At 46.0% G+C, this 19,914-nt stretch overlaps 1 protein-coding gene across 1 annotated transcript; it reads right to left on the reverse strand.

The window, feature by feature from the left end:
- Window positions 1-277: 277 nt before the first annotated feature.
- LOC101944211 (ovoinhibitor) lies at window positions 278-19,300 on the reverse strand. Its single transcript, XM_065555189.1, has 18 exons — window positions 19,198-19,300; window positions 18,000-18,165; window positions 15,953-16,658; window positions 15,289-15,308; window positions 14,094-14,230; window positions 13,293-13,353; window positions 11,813-11,949; window positions 11,245-11,305; window positions 9,746-9,882; window positions 8,944-9,004; window positions 6,776-6,897; window positions 6,212-6,272; window positions 4,234-4,370; window positions 3,743-3,803; window positions 2,283-2,419; window positions 1,746-1,806; window positions 901-1,016; window positions 278-457 (listed from the first exon to the last, which is right to left on the reverse strand). The coding sequence occupies exons 3-18, from the start codon at window positions 15,999-16,001 to the stop codon at window positions 412-414; spliced, it is 1,404 nt and encodes a 467-aa protein (XP_065411261.1). The 5' UTR covers window positions 16,002-16,658; window positions 18,000-18,165; window positions 19,198-19,300; the 3' UTR covers window positions 278-411.
- Between the last annotated feature and the right edge of the window lie 614 nt (window positions 19,301-19,914).

The raw sequence follows: 19,914 nt of genomic DNA on the forward strand, positions 1-19,914 counted from the left end.
TATTGTGATCCTGTTACCTTTGTAGATTGAGTTTAAATTCCATGTAAAATCAAGAGACAATGTATCTGATGTGGCTACATTTTCCTGCTATCACCTATGACACTGATGGAAGGAAGATGCTGCCTCTCTGGGAGTTACTTCCTCGAGAGAGTAGAACATCAAACAAACAATCCGTTTCTAGCACCGACATCACACTTTCTGTTCTCGCTGGCATCGTCACTCAACAAACCAGAAAGAAACTTGGTATGAGACACGGTGATAAAACAGGACAAAGAAATACTGGTGAGTTTTGTTTAATTGAACAAGAAACGTAGGAGGAATCAAGAGCCCCCAGGGTGCTGACTGCACTGAGGATGGGTCTTTATGAAGGATCTGCCAATGGGAAGTGAAGCACTCAGCACCCCTGAGGATTCAACATTCTCCAAAATGGTTGAAGGTGAGAGCTCCCTTGGTTACCCTGGAGGGGGAGAGAGAAAGAAATGGATCAGAGACGGCGCATGCAGGATGCTAATATATGTCTCTTCATTCGAGTAGCACAGGAAGTCTCTGATAGGGTCTTAGCACAGCATGGAAGACCATTCAAAGTAATAGAATCTCAACAATTACTTCCATCCGTGATTAGCATTAAAAGAAAAGTAAAAGATTTCACTCCTTCATCAGGAACAAGAAGTGTTTGTGAAATATTTTTCATGACATACTGAAACTCTAGGCTAAATAGGTAAAACTCATTGCAGGTGTGCAGTTTGTGACATCTGGAGATCCGCTTCCGTCAAAATCAACACAACCACATACATAAGGAAACGGGCAAATGCAAAGTATGGGAACTTATTCATGCCTCTTACAGATAGGTTGATTAATCACGATAATGATTTAGAAGAAGAGATTTAGTTCTGTACGTACGCGACTGCGTTGCAGAAGTGACATTTGTTGCTGTAGGTTGTGCCATCAGAGCCGCAATGGGCAAAGTACTCCATTGTGCAGATGGGGCTGGGTTCAACATAATCACTGCAGTCAACCTGCACACAGAAGAGGAACAGCGTGTTTGTAAAGCGCGTAGCAACAGATGGGGCTTTGGGTGCTACTGCAATATGAATCTATTCCTGCACTAAAAAATTCACTTCGCCTTCTAAGAACCTGATAATAACGGACTTATCCGCTCGCCTCTCACTGCCGGGAGGAGTTACTATAAAAATAAAGCTTGTTTTCCTACCTTGACCTAGGTAATAACAGCTGATCACATGTATGAGGAGAGCAGCAGGCGTTTAGAATGCCCTCTCCACAGGGTACCCTGCTTGTGATCAGAACATATGGGATTTTCCAACTTGCCCAGTGTACTGTCTTGGAAAATCCCAGTATCCAAAGAGGTCACTGCACTGATATATACTGGGGTCCTGTGTCTCCCCTTCCCATGGTCCTAAAAGAGGCTGCTCGGAGCTTAGCCTGATACTGTGAGAAGAGATGCTATGGGGACGTTCACATTTCTGCAGCCCTGGTGGGGCATTGCTGCTGCTAAACTCAGATCCCAGTCCTCTCCTCTGTCCCCTCCTTTCCCCTGACCTCACAGTGCGGTTTATGGATAATGGCCATTTCGTGTCGTTAGCTGAAATTCATCCCTGGGAAGAAGACCCGCACGAGGTCAATGCGGATAGTGCCTGAACCATCTCTCACTGAAGTCAAGGGGAGACTTTCCAATGCCATCCACGGAAGTAGGAATTGGCCTCTCTTTTGCATCCGGTTTCACTTACCTCTGCCGTTTCCTGTTTGCATTTCCCATCGTGTTTCTTGGTAATACTGGCTCCACGTTCGCTGGAAGAGGGAGAGACTGAAGTTAGGAGCATAGGCTTACACGGTAGCTCACATATACTGTCTGGAATTCAGAAGGCATCTGACTGAGATAGTTTATCACCTGTGACAAGGCAGGATAAGCATCTCTTATCAGTATATTCCTATCTGTTACTAGACATGTGACTTCTCCTTTCAGTGTCTCATTTGAATAACATGCCAGCCCATTCTTTCCTCTGCTCAATCACCACTCAGCCCCCACCAACCCCCATTGAACTCTGGGGGTGGTAGTCTGTCTCCTCCATCATAGCTCAACTGCGCACATGCAAGGGGAGGGGGAGAAAACTCAGAATAGACTGGAGAGGCAAAGAAGAGGACCAGGGGCTAAGAGATCTGCAGAAATAGGTCTATGAAGAAATTCTGGTTTTTATGAAGGCTATTATCCGGAGCTCCGCCCACTGTGAGTTACTCAGAAGGAATGTTCTCTGCACAGTACTTACAAGTTATGGGAACACAGCCCGCATTCGCTGGGGTAAGTGACGCCATCTGTGCCACAGACCTCATCCAGGATAAGTGGGCAGGCTGTCAGAACGTTGCCATCCTTAGTAGTGACCCGGCGGTACTTACTACAATCCACCTGTAACAGCAATGTCAAGCAATCGCAGTGGTGCCCAGGAGTCACCTCCCTGCTCTGAGCCTCCAGCTCTTGTAGCTTCTACTGAGTGACAAACTAGGGCTATACTTAATGCTGCTGCTTCTTCCATTGAACGTGGTGTGAGTAGTTCTCTCCCCTTCTCTCATGCTGGAGAGTAAGGAATGCCCAGCTGGGAGAAAGGATCACTCACTCAGTCTCACACCCAGGCCCTGTTGAACCTAAATAGGAATCAGAAGTGCAGCTTTAAACCAAAGCCTCCAACATCTAATGAGTTTCCATTTATGATCCATTTTCCAGAGGGTTAAATGCCCATGTAAAACGGGGACAGAGCAATATGCTACCCGATCTCGTTTCATTCTGTAAAATATAAAAAACCCTCAGGCAAGAGCCTCAGCTGTGTAAATTGATGGAGCTCTGTGCACTTCAGTGGGAGTCAGTTTATACCAATTAGCCCTGTGTTGTTATATTTTCCTAATTTCTCCAACAAGATGTCTGCCTGTTGCTCTGTGTATCTCACACCATCTAAGCACAGATTGTACCAGGAAAAAAAATTCCATCCGTCTGACTGTATAGAAATGGCGTATCTGAATCCCAGGGTTTTACTCCTTCAAATATAAAGCCCTGGGGTTGTTTTGTTTCGTGGTGGCCAAACTATTGCCATGTTTAGAGCTGGTCAGACATATACAAAATAAATCAGTCCAATCATTTTTTATTATTAGTGGTCATGTTCATCAAATGATTTCTGTATTTGTTCATCCCCCTGCATGTAGGATGCCCTGACAGTGATCAGAACCCAGGGGCTTTTTCACCTGCCCAGTTTATTTTCTTGGAAATCCCAGTATCCAAAGAGAGGAATGCACTGATCTATACAGGGAACTTGTGTCTCCCCTTCCCGTAGTCCTAAAACTGGCTGCTCAGTGCTTCGCCTGGTACTGCGAGAAGAGACTGCGATAGGAATGGGATATCTCTTCATGTTTCCAGAGCACAGGGTCATTTCTGCTACTTGTTTCAAAGCCCATTCCTCTTGTATCCCGGGGGTTGGACTAGATACCTCCTGAGGTCCCTTCCAACCCTGATATTCTATGATTCTTTCTTCTGACAGTGTGCTGATGTATATAGACAATGGCCATTTCGTGTAGTTAGGGTGAATTCACCCCCTTGCAGAAGATCCCTACAAGCTCTAGGCACCACTTGAAGCCAGGCATATCGTGTCTGAACCATCTCTCCCTGAGGTTAGGAGGTGTCTTTCCACTGACGTTACTGGGAGTCGGGTTTGTCCCTTGTTCTGCATCAGGTTACACTTACCGGCACAACTTCCCGTTTGCATCTTCCATCGTGTTCTTTGCTGACATTGGTCCCATGTTCTCTGGAAGAGAAAGAGACTGGAATTAGGGAGCTCAGTGGTAGAACGAACCAATCTCCCATATATTGTGGGGGGCACAGGAGGCGTCTGATTGAATTAGTTTATCTCCTTCTACAAGGCAGTCCCAGCAACACTGAATCCAGTATAATCCTGTTCCTTACCGGACAGGTGACGTCTCTTTATAGTGTATCACTTGGAGTAACATTCTGGCCGGTTCTTTTCTTTGTTCAATCATCACTTAGCCCCCTGCTGCATTCCGGGGGTTGTAATTTGGCTGTTCCATGTTTCCCCAGTGAGCCAATGCAGGGTCAGGGGAGAAAGCTCAGGGCAGACTAAAGGGCAAAGAAGTAGGGCCAAGGGCTACGAGACCTCCAGAAACAGGCTCGGCCCTTTGTTAATTACTCAGAAGAAATGCTCTCTGTACAGTACTTACAGGTTATGGGCACACATCTCGCATTCATTGGCATAAGTGACACCATCTGTGCCACAGACTGTTTGCAGGATCCTGGGGCAGACTACCAGTACTTTGCCGTTGTCAGTAGTAGTCCTGCGGTATGAAGTACACTCACTCTGTAAAAGTAACACAGCAATAGAATTTGTTGCATCCTTTAATCTATGAAATGGTGCCCCATGAGTAACCCCCGGCTCTGTGTCTCCAGCCTTTCTGGTGTTTATCACAGGAGAAATTAGGGTTATGTTTTAAACTTATTCGTCCACAGAAAAAAGGGCCACTCACTGCTACTGTAGTTTTCTCTCATTCTCTCACCCTGGAGGGGAAGGAATGCCCAATTGGGAGGAAGGATCCTTCACTCAGACCTGTATTCTGTGGGACACACCCATGCCCTATTGAAACTAAGTAAGTATTACAAGTGGTCAGGAGCACTGCCAGCTTTTCCGCCACCCAGGAGGTCCTGCCCCAAAATGCCGTCCCCCCACAGAGGCAGCAGAAGGTCCCACCGCAGAAATACTGCCACGGTCGCTACCCCCCAAATCGCAGCGCCCGAGGCAACCGCCTAGGTCACCTAACGGGTTGGGCCGGCCCTGCAAGTGGTGCATTTAGTCAAAGCCTCAGAACTCAAAATCTAACGAGATTTCAGTTATGATCCAGTTTCCAGAGAATGAAATGATAAGAATTTGTTTCAGCTCATGAGAGAAATATGCTACCAGATTTCTTGTATGATAAAAGAAAACCTGGGGCAGATTCTGAGCTGCTGTAAATTGACCTAGCTCTGTTGACGACTGCGAAAGTTGATTTACAAGGGATGAGTATATGGCTCTTTCGTGGTAATTTTCATACTTTCTCCAGTGTGGTGTCGGCACGTTGCTCTATGTATCTCAGATGGTCTAAGCACAGATAGTAACAAAAAACAGAAAAGAAAGAAATTCCTTCATTCTGACTAGGGAAACGGAGTGTCCAAATCCCAGGGTTTTACTCTTTCAAGTAGCTAGAACTATGCTCGTTTTTGCTTCTTGCTGGCCAAACAATTCCCTCTGGTTTAGAGCTGGTCAAATAGGTAAAGAAATAATGATTTGGTCTGATTATTGCTCAAAAACAACAGTGGATGTTTTGAATCCCGCTGCATGCCGACTGCCCTGCCTGGTATCACAACACAAGGGTTTTTACTACCTGCCCAGCTCATTAGCTCAGAAAATGTCAGTATCCAACAAGGTGAATATAAACCAGGGGTCTTGTGTGCCCTCTTCTCATAGTCCCAAAACAGGCTGTCAACACGTCGCCTGATACTGCGAGAAGAGATTGTTGTGTGAACAGGGTTTGTTTTCACAGTTCTGCAGCACTAGGGACTTTATGCTCCTTCATGCTCCTTGATATGCAAACTAGATACCATCAATTTAGGCTTGAATAGAGACTGGGAATGGCTGAACCATTACACACATTGAATCTATTTCCCCATGTTAAATATCCTCACACCTTCTTGTCAAACTGTCTGAAATGGGCCATCTTGATTATCACTACAAAAGTTTTTTTTCCCTGCTGATAATTGCTCATCTTAATTAATTAGCCTCTTAGCCTCCCACCTTTTCATGTTCTCTGTATGTGTATATATATCTCCTTACTATATGTTCCATTCTATGCATCTGATGAAGTGAGCTGAAGCCCACGAAAGCTTATGCTCTAATAAATTTGTTAGTTTAGGTGCCACAAGTACTCCTGTTCTTTTTATGCTCCTTGTCTCAGATCCTGTTCCCTTCTGTCTCCCTTTTTATATTGCAGGGTATGGATAATGGCCATTTGTTAGGATGAAATTGATCCCTAGATACTAGGGCAGCACGTCTAAGTCCATGCACATAGTACGTGACCCTTCTCTCACTGAAGTAAATAGGTCAGAGTCGATCCATTTATATGAATAGAAGGAGGTTCGGCCACTCATTGTGCAACAGGTTTCACTCACCACAGCTATTTTCTCTTTGCACTTGCCGTCGTGCTTTTTGCTAACACTGGTCCGGTGTTTCCTGGAAGAGGGAGAGACTGGCCTGAGGGAGCTCAGTGAAGGACTCTTCCCGTCACACTCAGGGCGCTGGCAAAATGAACCAAACTTCCATAGATTGGATGGGATCCAGGAAGCGTCTGATGGAGTTAGATTATCACAGGCTACAGGCAGTAGCTGCATCTCTGACTAGTGTAATGCTATTGGTTAGCAGACACATGATGCCTCCTATTGGTGTATCATTTGGAATAATATTCTGGCCCATTCTTTCCTGAATGGCCAAGCACCCGTCAGCCCGCTACTGAATTCTGGGGGTTGTGGTCTGGCTCTTCCATGATAACCCCATTGAGCACAGACAGGGACAAGGGGAGAAAACTCAGATTACACTGGATGGGCAGAGAGGAAGGTCCCAATATAAGGGAATTATAGAACTACATCTATGGAGAAATGAGGATATGTATAAAGCCGCGATCAGGAGCTCTGCCCATTGTTAATTACTCAGAAGAATGGGTGACGTACAGTACTTACAAGTTATGGGCACACAGCATACAATCATTGGGGTAAGTGACGCCATCGGTGCCACAGACCTCAGCCAGGATCCTGGGGCAGGGTATCAGGACTTTGCCGTGGTGGTACTCACTACAATTAAGCTGTAAAAGTAACACAGCAATAGTACCGGTGTGGCCTGTGTTATACGAAATAGTGCCCATGAGTAATCTCCCCACTCTGGGCCTCCAGGCCTCATACTTCTACCATAATACAAACTAGGGTTAAGTTGTGACGAAGTGGGAATGTTCTTAATGTTTCCTCTGAATACTGTGTGGGTGCCTCAGTTTCCCCGGTGCATTTCATAGGTATCTAGTTGGGGGGGATCAGGGTGTATAATTGTTGAAGAGCCCAAGAAGGTCCCTGTGATGCTGTCTGCACAGAGAATGGCTGGCGCCCTGTCTCCTGGCAACTAATGGCCTGGGCCCCTCCCCTGCAAAGGTGCCAACTGAAGGTGTTGGAGAACAAAGAGATCAGGTGACCTCCTGGCCTGGGAAAGAGACAAAGGCCAGAGAGGAGGAGAGGCTGAAGAGAGTCAGTTTGGAGCTGGCTGGGGACAAGGAGTGAAGTGCAGACGTAGGTGTCTGGCTCACTGCCCCCCAAAATGGGCCCGGCTGAGGGGTCCTGTTCTCTGTACCTACAAGCTCTGTTTTAGACCATGTTCCTGTCATCTAATAAACCTCTGTTTTACTGGCTGGCTGAGAGTCACGTCTGACTGCGAAGTTGGGGTGCAGGACCCTGTGGCTTTCCCAGGACCCCGCCTGGGCGGACTCGCTGTGGGAAGCGCACGGAGCTGAATGCTCCAAGGCCAGACTCAGGCAGGTGAAGCCATGTGAGCTTCTTGCCCTGGAGACAGTCTGCTCACAGAGAGGAGACTTCACCAGAGTCCTGCCTGGCTTTGTGGGGAGCAGTTCCAGAGCATCACCCGGGGACTCCGTGACATAAGTGTTAAATGTATTCTTCTATTGAAAATAGGGTGAGTCGGGTCTAGGTGTTTTCTCTCCTTCTCTCATGCTGGAGAGGAAGGATCATTCCCTCAGACTCATATTCCGTGGGCGGCACCCACGCTCTATTGAACGTAACTAGGTATTAGAAGTGGATCCTTAAACCAACGTTCCAACACTCAAAATCTAAGGAGTTGTCATTTATGATCCAGTCTCCAGAGGGTTAAATGAGGCTAAGAATTGGTATCAATGCAAGCCAAACATGCAGAGACAAATAGGCTTCCAGATCTTGCTGTTCCAATCTGCACCCTATGGAAACCCTCAGGCCAGTTCGGCCGCATGTGTCTATGGATGTCTTTGGAAATCGATTCACCCCAGCTGTCCCCTCTGTGTTATTTGTTCACGTTTTCTCCAACAAAGAGTCTGGCTGTTGCTCTGTGAACCGCACACGGTCTAAGCACAGACTGTGTCAGATAACCGAAAAAATGAAATTCCATCCCTCTGACTGTAGGACATTGGAAGAGCTGAATCCCAGGATTTTACTCTTTCAAATAGATGGCACGGGGGTCATTTTACTTCTTGATGGCCCAAACTAATCCCTTTGGTTTCGAGCTGGACAAACACATACAAGATAAGTGAACCCAATGATTTGGAATGATTATTGCTGCTATTCATCAAATTATTTTTATGGTTATGGACAACAGCCAGGGTGTTTGGAATCCTACTGCACACGGTGCCCTGCCTGGGAGCAGAAATCGGGGTGATTTCCAACCTTCTCAGTGTATGATCTTGGAAAATCCCAGTATCCAAAGAGATCAATGCACTGATATATACAGGGGTCTTGTGTCTCCCCTTCCCATGGTCCTAAATCAGGCTGCTCAGTGCTTAGCCGGCTATTGTGAGAAGAGACTTCTATGGGAACAGGTGTTATGTGCACAATTCTGCAGCACTGGGATATTTCTGCTACTTGTCTCCTCTGTTGCTCCTCTTCAACCTCCTTTGGTTCTGAGGTCATACTGTCGTATATGGATAATGGCCATTTTGTGTATTTAGGATGAAATTCATCCCTGTGTATAAGGCAAGACACACCCCATGACTCCATTCATATAATGCCTGAACCATCTCTCATTGAAGTCAACAGGATTCTGTCCATTGACATCAATGGGAGTCGGATCTGGCTGTTATTTTGCTTCAGGTTGCACTTACCGGGACGATTTCATGTTTGCATTCTCCGTTATGCTTTTTGTTAATGTTTTCCCCGCGTTCTCTGGAAGAGGGAGAAACGGGAGTTAGGGAGCTCGGCGAGTAACTATCCCTGTTACACTCAAGAGCTAGTAAAATGGCGCAATCTCACATATATTGTATGGGATACAGGCAGGGTCTTACGGAGTTAATTATCACCTTCTAGGAGGTAGTATGAGCATCAACACCTAGTATCTTCCCAGACATGTGTATGATACGGTCTTCCCTAAAAGGGTTAATTGTGATCAGATGCTTCACATAATCAATATGAACAAAAAGGGGGAAAGAACAGGGACAGCCCAGAATCTTTAGATAAGTTAAATTTATTCACGTTGGCAGAGCCTGATGAAATTCACCCTCGTGTCCTTAAGGAACTAACTGACGCAATCTCTGAACCATTACTGATTACCTTCAAGAACTCATGGTGGAGGGCCAAGGTCCCAGAGGACTGAGAAGAGCAAACAGAATCCCTGTCTTTACAAATGGAAAGAAAGAGGACCTGGGGAATTATAGACCAGTTAGTCTAGCTTTGTAGTCTGCCTCTTCCATGATATCCCGGTAGGATATATGGTGGAAGTGGGGGTTAGTGGGAGTAGGGGGGAGCAGAGGAGAAAAATCAGAGCACACTGGAGGGGCAAAGAATGGGGCCAGGGCTAACAAGCCTACAGAAATAGGCCTATGAAGAAATGATGGTGTCGATAAAGGCTGTTCTCAGGAGCTCTGCCCAGGAAGTACTCGGAAGGAATGTTCGGTGTATAGTACTCACAGGTTGTGGGCACACAGCATACATTCATTGGAGTAAGTGACCCCATCTGTGCCACAGACCTCAGCCAGGATCCTTGGGCAGCCTATCAGAACTTTGCCATCCTCAGCTTTAGTCCGGCGGTACTGACTGCAATCAAGCTGTAAAAGCAACACAGAAATAGCGCCGGTGCAGCCGCTGTTGTATGAAATAGTGCTTCCGAGTGAGTCCCCCACCCATGGCCTTCACCCTCTGGCCCTTCAGCCATCAGCTGCACCAGGGCTCTGTTTTAAACTTATTCTTCCCTCGGCGATGGGGGGAGTCCTTCTGCAGGAGTTTGCTCGTGTTCTCTCATGCTGGGGGGAAGGAAGGCACGGATGGGAGGAGAATCAGTTCCTCAGACTTGCAGGGCCGTGCAGAGGTTTTTGTAGGCCTGGGACAAAATGTGAAACCGAGGCCCACACCCTTCCAAAAAATGACCACGGGGAGAAGGGCCTGGAGAGCAAGCCCACCCATGCTCACTCCGCAGGAGTGTCGCCAGTCCTGGGGCTCTGGGCCTGGCTCAAGAGGTCTCAGCCCTGCTTTGGTCTGGCCCAGTCATCACTCCAGCATGATAGGGGGCAGCCGGGCCAAACCTGAGCAGCACTGTAACCCCTTGAGCTATGTGGCAAAGCCACACAGTCTGGGACCTTCTCAAATGGGGGACTCAAGGCAAAGTGCCCCTTTGGCCTCCCCCTCGCAGCGGTCCTGCAGACATGTATTCTTTGTGAGGCATCCGTGCCCTGTTGAAACTAACTAGGTATTGCACGTGGAACCTTAAACCATTGCCTCCAAATCAAAATCTTTTCATTTCTGATCCAGTCTCCAGAGAGTTACATGATGCTAAGAATTTGTTTCAGCTCATGCCAAACATGTAGAAATAAATATTCTACCAGATCTTGTTGTTTTATTCTATAAAATATATATAAAAAAAACCCCTCAGGCTAGATCCTCAGCGACTCTAATTAGACGGATTTCTATTAACTTCAGTTGAATGGGTGCTGTGCCTGGGATCAGAACATGGGGCGGTTGCAACCTGCCCAGTGTATTATCTAGGAAAATCTCAGTATCCAAAGAGATGAATGCACTGAAATATACAGGGGTCTCGTGCCTCTCCTTCCCATAGTCCTGAAACTGGCCGCTCAGCGCTTTGCCTGATTCTCGGAGAAGAGGCTGCTATGGGAAAGGAATTTATGTTGACGTTCCCAGAGAACGGGGGCATTTTTGCTCCTTGTCTCAAACCCTACTCCTTTTCTAGCCCTCTTTCTTTCTTCTGACGCTGTAGCATAGAATACGGATAATGGCCATTTCATGTAGCTGGAGTGAAATTCAGTCCTTTGCAGAAGGCCAGTACAAAGTCTATGCTCCATTTAGGTCCAGGCATGTGGTATCTGACCCATCTCTCACTGACATCAAGAGGAGTTTTTCTGTTGGCATCAGTGGGATTAGAATTTGGCCCTTATTGTGCATCAGGTTTCACTTACCAGCACAATTTCCTGTTCACATTTTCCATCGTGTTTTTTTATAATGTTTTTCTGATGTTCACTGGAAGAGGGAGAGACGAGAGTTAGGGAGTTTGGTGAGTTACTCTCACTTTAACCCTGAAGATGCTGGTAAAATTAACCAAACTCACACGTACGGTGTGGGATTGGGATACAGGAGGTGTCTGATTGAGTCAGCTGATCACATTTTAGGAGGCAGCCTCTGCATCATTGATTAGCATCATCCTATTGGTTATCAGACAAGGGATGTCTCCGTATGGTGTATCATCTGGAATAACACTCTGGTCCATTCTTTCCTCTGTTCAGTCACCACTGAGCCCCCTGTACAATTGGGTGCTGTAGTCTGACTCTTCTAGGCTATCTCAGCTAAGCACATATAGGGGCCTGGAGAGGAAAATCAGGGTAGACTATAGGGGCAAAGAGGAGGGCAAGGGGTTTAGTGACCTACAGAAATAGGCCTGTGAGGAAATAATGGTATTTTAAAGGCAGTTATCAGTGGCTCCGCCTATAGTTAAATGCTCAGAAGGAATGTTGTCTGACCAGTACTCACAGGTTATGGGCACACAGCGTACATTCATTGGGGTAAGTGACCCCATCTGTGCCACAGACCTCAGCCAGGATCCTAGGGCAGCGCATCTGGACTTTGCCATCCTCATCAATAATCCTGGGCTGCTGACTGCAATCGAACTGTAACAAGCAACACAGTCATAGTACCAGCGCAGCCTTTGTTATCCAAAACAGTGCTTCTGGCCAGCCTCCCCGTACCGCGCTTCCAGCCTTTGCACAAGGGCTCTGTTTTAACCGTATCCTCCCATTGGAAATGGGGTGAGGCAGTTCTAACGGAGCTTTCTCTCATGCTGGAGAGGCAGAAATGCACCCGTGGGAGGAAGGATCACTCGCTCACACTTCTGTTCTGTGTGACGTACCCAAGCCCTGTTGAGTCTAACGTGGTACTAGAGGTGGATCCTTAAATCAAAGCCTCAAAATCAAAATCTAGTAAGTTATTTATTATGAGTCACAATTAAATGAGGCTCCAGACAGTTAAATGAGGCTGAGAATTTGTTGCAGCCCATGCAAAACAGATAGAAACAGGCTTCCGGATCTTGTTGTTTCATTCTGTGTGTAAAATATAAAAAATCTGACCCTCTAGTCTCAGCTGCTGTAATTACTCGTATTTCTACTATATCGATGGAAGTCAATTTACTCTGGCTGAAGATCTGCCCCCTCAGTTATTTTTGCATAGCTTCTCCAGTGTTGTGCCTTCTGTATCTCACACAGGCTAAGCACAGATTGTATCAGGTAAACGGAAGACTGAATTTTATCAGGCTGACTGGATAGAAATGAAGCATCTGAATCCCAGGGTTTTGCCTTCTCCAATATATGGCTCTGTGGTAGTTTTGCTTCTTGATAGCCCAAACTATTCCCATTGGTTTAGAGATAGTCAAATATGCAAAAAACTAAATTAACCAAATAACATGTCTGCTTATGGCTCATATTCATGAAATTATTTCCGAGTTTGGGGAGAGAAGTAAGGGTATTTTGAATGCCCTGCCTGTGATCAGAAAATGGGGTGTTTTCCAGCCTTCCCAATGTATGATCTTGGAAAATCCCAGTATCCAAAGAAGTCAATGCACTGATATATACAGGAGTCTGGTGTCTCCCCTTCCTATAGCCCTAAATCAGGTGGCTCAGTGCTTCTCCTGATACTGTGAGAAGAGACAGCTATGGGAACAGGAATTATGTGCACAGTTCTGCAGCACTGGGATATTTCTGCTTCTTGTCTCATGCTCTATTCCTCTTCCCTCTCCCTTTCTTACGATGTTAGAGTGTAATAGATGGAAAATGGCCATTTTGTGTATTTAGGTTGAAGATCACCCCTATGAAAAAGGACAGAACATGGTCTAGGTACCATTTAAGTCCATCTGTTTAGTGCCCAAACCGTCTCTCACTGACTGAGGGCAAAAGGAGTCTTTCCGTTGACATTACTGGGAGTAGGATCTAGCCCCTACTGTACATCAGGTTACACTTACCGGCACAATGTTCTCTTGACATTTTCCATCATGCTTTTTGCCAAGGTTGGTCCCCTGCTCACTGGAAGAGGGAGATTAGGGTTAAGGAGCTCCGTAAGTAACTCTCCACATTACAGTCAAGGTGCTGGTAAAACAAACCAGATTCACATGTACTTTGTGGAATACAGGAGGTGTCTATTTGAGTTAATTTATCACCTTCTACAGGGCAGTATCAGCATCACTGGCGAGCGTAGTTCTAGAGACAAGGTGGGTGAGGCAATATCGTTTAGTGGAACAACTTCCGTTGGTGAGAGAGACACGTTTTCACACTACACTGAGCTGCTCTTCAGGTCTGCAGAAGAATTCAGCTCTCTGTATAAGCTCAAAAGCTTGTCTCACTCACTCACCAGAGAAGTTGGTCCAATAGAAGATATGACCTCACCCACCTTGTCTCTCTAATGTCCTGGGACCGACACGGTTACAACACCACCACACTGTATCATTCTTTTAGTTACCAGACATGTGACATCTCCTTATAGTGTATCATTTAGCGTAACACCATGGCCCATTCTTTCCTCTGCTCCGCCACCACACAGCTCCCTTGGGATGCTGTAGTCTGGCTCTTCCATGATCCCCCAGCTGAGCACATATAGGGGGAAGGAGAGGAACCTCAGGGTAGTCTAGCAGGGCAAAAAAATAGGGACAGGGCCTAAGAGACTTACAGGAACAGGCCTGAAGAAATGATGGTATTTCTAAAGGCTCTCAGCAGACACTCTGTCCAGTGTTAGTTACTCGGAAGAACGTTCTCTCTGCAGTACTTACGAATTGTGTGCGCACAGTCCACATTCGCTGGGGTAAGTGATGCCATCTGTGCCACAGACTTCCTCCAGGATGAATGGGCAGGCTGTCAGTACTTTGCCATCCTCCGCAGTACCCCGGGGGTACTTACTACAATCTACCTGTAACAGCAATGTCAAGCAATAGAAGTGGCAGAGCCGTTTCAGTATGAAATAGTGCCCTTGAGTAATCTCCCTGCTCTGTGCCTCCAGCCTTATTAGGTTCTGCCATAAGGCAAAGTAGGGTTATATTTTAACCTTATTCTTCCATTGAAAATGGGATGAGTCTGTTCTGCGGTAGCTTTCTCTCACGCTGGAGGGAGGAATGCACTGCAGGACGAAGAATCATTCACTCAGACCTGTATTCTGTGGGAAGCAACCATGCCCTACTGAAACTAAGGAGTTATTACAAACGGAGCCTTAAACTGAAGCTTCAAAATCTAATGACTTTTTCAAATACTCTCTCCAGAAATGAGGCTAGAAATTTGTTTCAGTGCCTGCAACATGTGCAGAGAGAGATGCTACCAGATCTTATTGTTCCAATGTGTGCAATATAAACAAACCACCTTAGGCCAGCTTCCCTGCAGATGCAAATCGATGTCGCTGTAACAACATCAATAGACATCAATGTACTGAAGACCTGGTCCCGCGTTGTGGTTTTTTCATCGTTTCTCTAATGCTGTGGCTATGTGTTGTTCTAAGTACCTCACAAGGTCTAAGCAGAGGTTGTAGCAGGTAAAATAATAAAAATAAGAATAAAATTCCATCAGTTTGACTGTTTGGAAACAGACTCTCTGAATCTCAAGGTTTTACTCCTCCAGATAAAAAGCATTGGGATAACTATGCAGCTTGATGAACCCCCCAATTAGTCTCACTCTTACTGAGCTGGTCAAGTACCTAGAACACTTCTCTCACTACCTTGCATGTCTGTTGCTTAGATTCATCACATTTAACATCTCGTTCAGTTCTAGAATTGTCTGGGGATGACAAAAATATTTGTTGAAATTATCTGATAAAAAGACAATAATCCCCCAGTAATGTCTTTGGTGACCATTATACAATCCGCTGCAGGTTGCAGTGTTTTTCGTTCACTCGGCCACAGTGTGGTCACCAGCCATTTATCTTGGGTCAGAGATTGGGAGACGGTGACAGAGAATAAACAGAAAGAATCTGCCACTCACCTCACTGCCCAGGGCCACAGCTGAAAGAAAACCACAGATAGAAACATGAAACAAAGCCAAATCATTAACAGGAACAGATTTTAAGTGTGCAAATCTCTTTTGTGGAATAATTCCATGCAGTTTCTAACCGGCTGACTGTCTGTGAACAGATTCTTAAACTAAACAAACCATGTGTGAAATTTGGGTACCATGCTGGTAACTGAGGATAAGGAATCTTGTTTTTAATGTAACACTGTTTTGTTGGAATTTTCTTTTCTTTTTTACATGCTGTGTTTTATGATCCAAACGGAGAGCTACAGGATATCACAGCAAATGTACTTCAGTATAAATACGGTAGTAGATGTCTTAATAGCTGATTGTGCCCTCGTATCAGGCCCTTATATATTTAATGTCCTTCACTGTGTCCACAACTAATTACGGGTGTGAAACTGAACCTGCAGTTACTTCTACCCACAAAACGGATGGTGCAGAAATAGCCCATTTAAGGCTGTACTGACATTAGGCCCTGGAGGTCAAGTCTTGTCAGTGCCATCTTTTGAAGAGAAAATAGCTCTTCTAAGAATGAGACTGTGTTCCACTTTGAAGACACCTTAATATTTTTGAAGCTGGCCAGGTCTCTGACTGCGACATAGGGCTTGATGCAGTACGGCAAAGAATCACTCACCTGAAAAGCACCATGTTGCTAGAGTAAGGAGCACAAAAACACCTGTCATGTTCCTGGTGGAGGAGAGGTGGTGGTTTAATCTGTGTCGAATCTGTTAGTGCTCAGCTGAGGCGATGATCTCTTAGTGCTCCCCACGGATGGTGATCATGTACCATGCATACGTTTATATCTACATATATATACACTCGTGCAGGAGACCAGCCTATCCAACTTGATTACGAAACAACCCTCCAGTTCTGTCACTAGTACAGTAGGCCTGCCAATATTGACTGAGATCTTGACTTTCAGCTAATGATTCACTTTTACTAGCTAATTGATTTTGGCTGGTCTTTTGGTTAGTTGCTTGAGACAGGTTTTCCTGTATCAGAAAAAAAAATCCTAGAGAAAGAGAATAGAATGTCAGAGGTGTCAGGGAGTAGCCTTGAACATGAAGTGAAAGCTGTGATTATTCCACAGAGAAGAATGAAGTCTCTGTTTGTGGTGCAAACTGACCCGATGGGCTGTCGGTTTGGAGGTAAAGCATGGGGCGGGGGAGGGGAGAGGTTGCGCCAATTTGTTTTCACCTCTTTTCTGAGCTAAGACCCCCAGCTCTGCATGTTCGACATCATCAAAGTCCAGACCAGAAGAAGAGCTCGAAAGCGTGTCTCTCTCACCAGCACAAGTGGGTCCAGTAAGATATTGCCTGCCTCAGCTGCTCAGCGGTTGGCTGTGGAGAACCAATGTGCAAACTGAGACTCTAATGGCATGGAGTGCAGATGGAGTCACAGAGTTTCGGCTGGCAGGGACCACCAGATCGCTTGTCTGACTCCTGTCCAGCACAGGCCACCCAGCCCCCACACACTAAACCCATCAGCCGAGATGAGCCCAGAGCGTTACGGCCAACAGGAGACTCGACTGCCGCAGAGAACAGGAGGGACTGAGGTGCCCCAGTGCCCGAGGCCCCGCAATGGACAGGCAATGAAGGGAGAAATAGCAGTGGCAGGTGGCAGCGGAGGGGCTCAGGTTGGCCCCACGCAGGTGGACAGCTTGGGCTGGCCCTGTGTAGGCGGGTGGCAGGGGTGGCTCGGGCTGGCCCCGCGTGGGCAGGCAGCAGGGGGTCTCAGGCTGCCCCTGCGTGGGTGGGGGGCTTGGGCCGTCCCCACGTGGGCAGGAGGCAAGGGGGACTCGGACCAGCCATGCAGGGGGGCAGGGGGGTGGGATGACACCTCAGGCCAGCCCAGTGCGGTGTCCCGTTTTCCCTTTGGGAAAATATGGTCACCCTAAGGAAAATCCCTTCCTGACCCTTGTAGGTGGGCTGGCTGAAGCTGTGAAGCACGAGCTTTTAAGAACATAAGATATAAACCGGAATTGAGCCCTGGGCCTCTTGAGCTCTGCCCCCCCATGATTACAAGCAACCCTGTCACACAACTGCACTCATAAATTTGTCCAGTTCTTTTAAAACTAATTAACTTGTTTGTCCCCACAACTCCCATTGGGCAGCTGTTCCAGAACCTCACCCCTCTGATGATTACAAACCTTCTTCTAATTTACAACCTGAATTTGTTCATGGCCAGTTCATATCCATTTATTCTGGTGCCAACATTGTCCTTTAGCTTACATAGCTCTTCACCCTCCCTGGTGTTTGCACTCCTGATGTATTTATAGGGAGCAATCAGATCCCTTCTCAGCTTTCTTTCTGCTATACCAAACGAGCCAAGCTCTTCCAGTCTCCTCTCAGAAGACAGGCCCTCGATTTCCCTGAGCACCCTAGTAGCTCTTCTCTGCACCTGTTCCTGTTTAAATTAATGTTTCTTGAACATGGGTGATCAGAACTGTACACAGTATTACAGATGAGGTCTCACCTATGTCTTGTACAATGGCATTAATATTTCACTGTCTCTTTTGGAAATGTCTTGCCTGATACATACTGGGATCACATTTTCCTTTTTCCCAGCCACATTACATTGGTGGTGTATAGTCATCCTGTGATTGGCCAGTACACCCAGGTCTTTCTCCTCCTCTGTTGTTTCCAGCTGATAAATCCCCAGCTTGAAACAGAATTTCTTACCTTTAGATCCTAAGTGTCTGATCTTGCACTTTGGAGTAACAGAAATGGGATGGAATTCAATAGTATAAAGTCATCCAGATCTTCCGGTGTAATGTTCTGATCCTTCTCTGTATTGACGATGCCTGCCAACTTTGTATCATCAGCCAGTTTCATTAGCACACACCGACTGTTTGTGCCAAGATATTAATTAATAAAAATATTGAATAAGATTGGTCCCAAACTGATCCTTGAGGAACTCCACTAGTAACCTCCAGCCAGTCTGATAATTCACCTTTCAGCAAAACCCGTTGTCTTCTCCCCTTTAGCCAGTTCCTTATCCGCTTTATATTGCTTGTACTGATCTCCATTTTCCTTAACTGAACTAATCATTTCCCGTGCTGTACCGTGTAAAATGGTTTACTGAAGTCCAAGTACATTAGAAATACAGCATTTCCCTTATCTAAAAAAATCAGTTACGTGCTGAAAGGAGGAAATCAGGTTAGTCTGGCATGATCTTTGGTAAACCCATGTTGTATTACATCCCTTTTACCATCTGCCTCTACACGTTTAATTATTCTTTCCTCTACAATTTGCTCTTTAACTTTGCATACGACTGAGGTCAGACTAACTTGTCTGTAATTGCCTGGATCATTTTTTCCTCTTTCTTAAATATAGGAACAATGTTAGCGATTCTCCTGTCATATGGTATTAGCCCTGAATAGGTAGATTTATTACAAATCTTTGCTACTGGACTAGCAATCTCATGTGCCAGTTCTTTCAGCATTCTGGGATGGACGTTATCTAGTTTCTGAGATTTGAGCGCATTAAGCTCTTTACGTTTTTCTTCTACCTCAGATGTGATCATTTCCATTTCTAGACACTCATTTCCATCAGCCGTCCTGCCTTCAGGCACAGGTGCCATATTATCATCCTCATTGAAAACCAAGGCAAAATATTCATTTAGTTTTGGGGGCAGACCCAGATTATCTTCAATCTCCTTCCCATCCACACTGCAGAGCAGCCCAACCTCATCCTTCATTATTCTCTTTTTATTTATATAACTGAAAAACTCCTTATTATTTATTGTAATTTCCCTGGCAAGAGCTAATCCAGCCTGACTTTTAGCACTTTCTTCCTTTCCTACGTTTGCTAATCTCCATGATGTTGCTTTCTTGGCTGATCATCCCCTTTTTCCATTCCCTATACGCTCTCTGCTTACCCCTAATAACCTTTTCGAGGCAGTGATTCATCCACCTGGGTCTGGAGCCTCTCCCTGCACGTTTTTTCCCCCTTGCCTGGGTTGCAAATTTCAAATCGTTTTTGGATTGTGGCTCTGCTAGAAGAAAGTTGCTCTTGAAAACTTTATTGCTGAGGTCTGTAGAAACCAACTAGAGACACTGGGCTCGAGTAAACGTCAGCCAAAGTCTACAGAAATGTCCCGTGCTCCGTATCAGTCAGGAGAGATTATTTACAGACCAAGGCGGAGTTAAAATATAGCGAGTCAGCACATTCTGCCAAGATAGCTCGAGAGTAAATCGCAATGAAGTTGTATAAACAAAGGGAATATTTGCATTAGGAGGCAGGTGTACGGGAAAACCCAGCAGGCACCTGGCCGGTACAGATAACCCAGAACATGGCTCACCAGCCATTGACGGGAGTTATCAAGATTGTATTCCTTGATCCCTACCATGCCTAGAGGCCTGGCCCATGTAACACGCCCCGTGCTAAAGGAGCCGGAGAAATTGGAAGAGTCACCGTGCTAAACTACCCCGAGTGACTTGGGTCACTCTCTGGTAAACCTCACTGTGGAGGGCAGAAGGGAAGGGAATAGCTGTGGTCTCGGAGAAATCCCTTCATCCCTAAACAGGTCAGTTGCACCCTAGACTTTGTTGAGAAGAGGTAGTGCTTCTCTTCCGGTGGATTGATGGATGGGCTC

This window comes from Chrysemys picta, chromosome 8, assembly GCF_011386835.1.
Source record: "Chrysemys picta bellii isolate R12L10 chromosome 8, ASM1138683v2, whole genome shotgun sequence".
Lineage (NCBI taxonomy): Eukaryota > Metazoa > Chordata > Testudines > Emydidae > Chrysemys > Chrysemys picta.

What these genes read in the sequence shown, in the direction of transcription:
- LOC101944211 (XM_065555189.1), bottom strand. Translation starts at nt 16,001, where the DNA reads ATGACAGGTGTTTTTGTGCTCCTTACTCTAGCAACATGGTGCTTTTCA. An exon ending in CTGTGGCCCTGGGCAGTGAG is followed by an intron (nt 14,231 to 15,288) that starts GTGAGTGGCAGA and finishes TTGCTGTTACAG; the next exon opens with GTAGATTGTAGTAAGTACCC. An exon ending in ACGCTGTGTGCCCATAACCT is followed by an intron (nt 11,306 to 11,812) that starts GTGAGTACTGGT and finishes TCCCTCTTCCAG; the next exon opens with TGAACATCAGAAAAACATTA.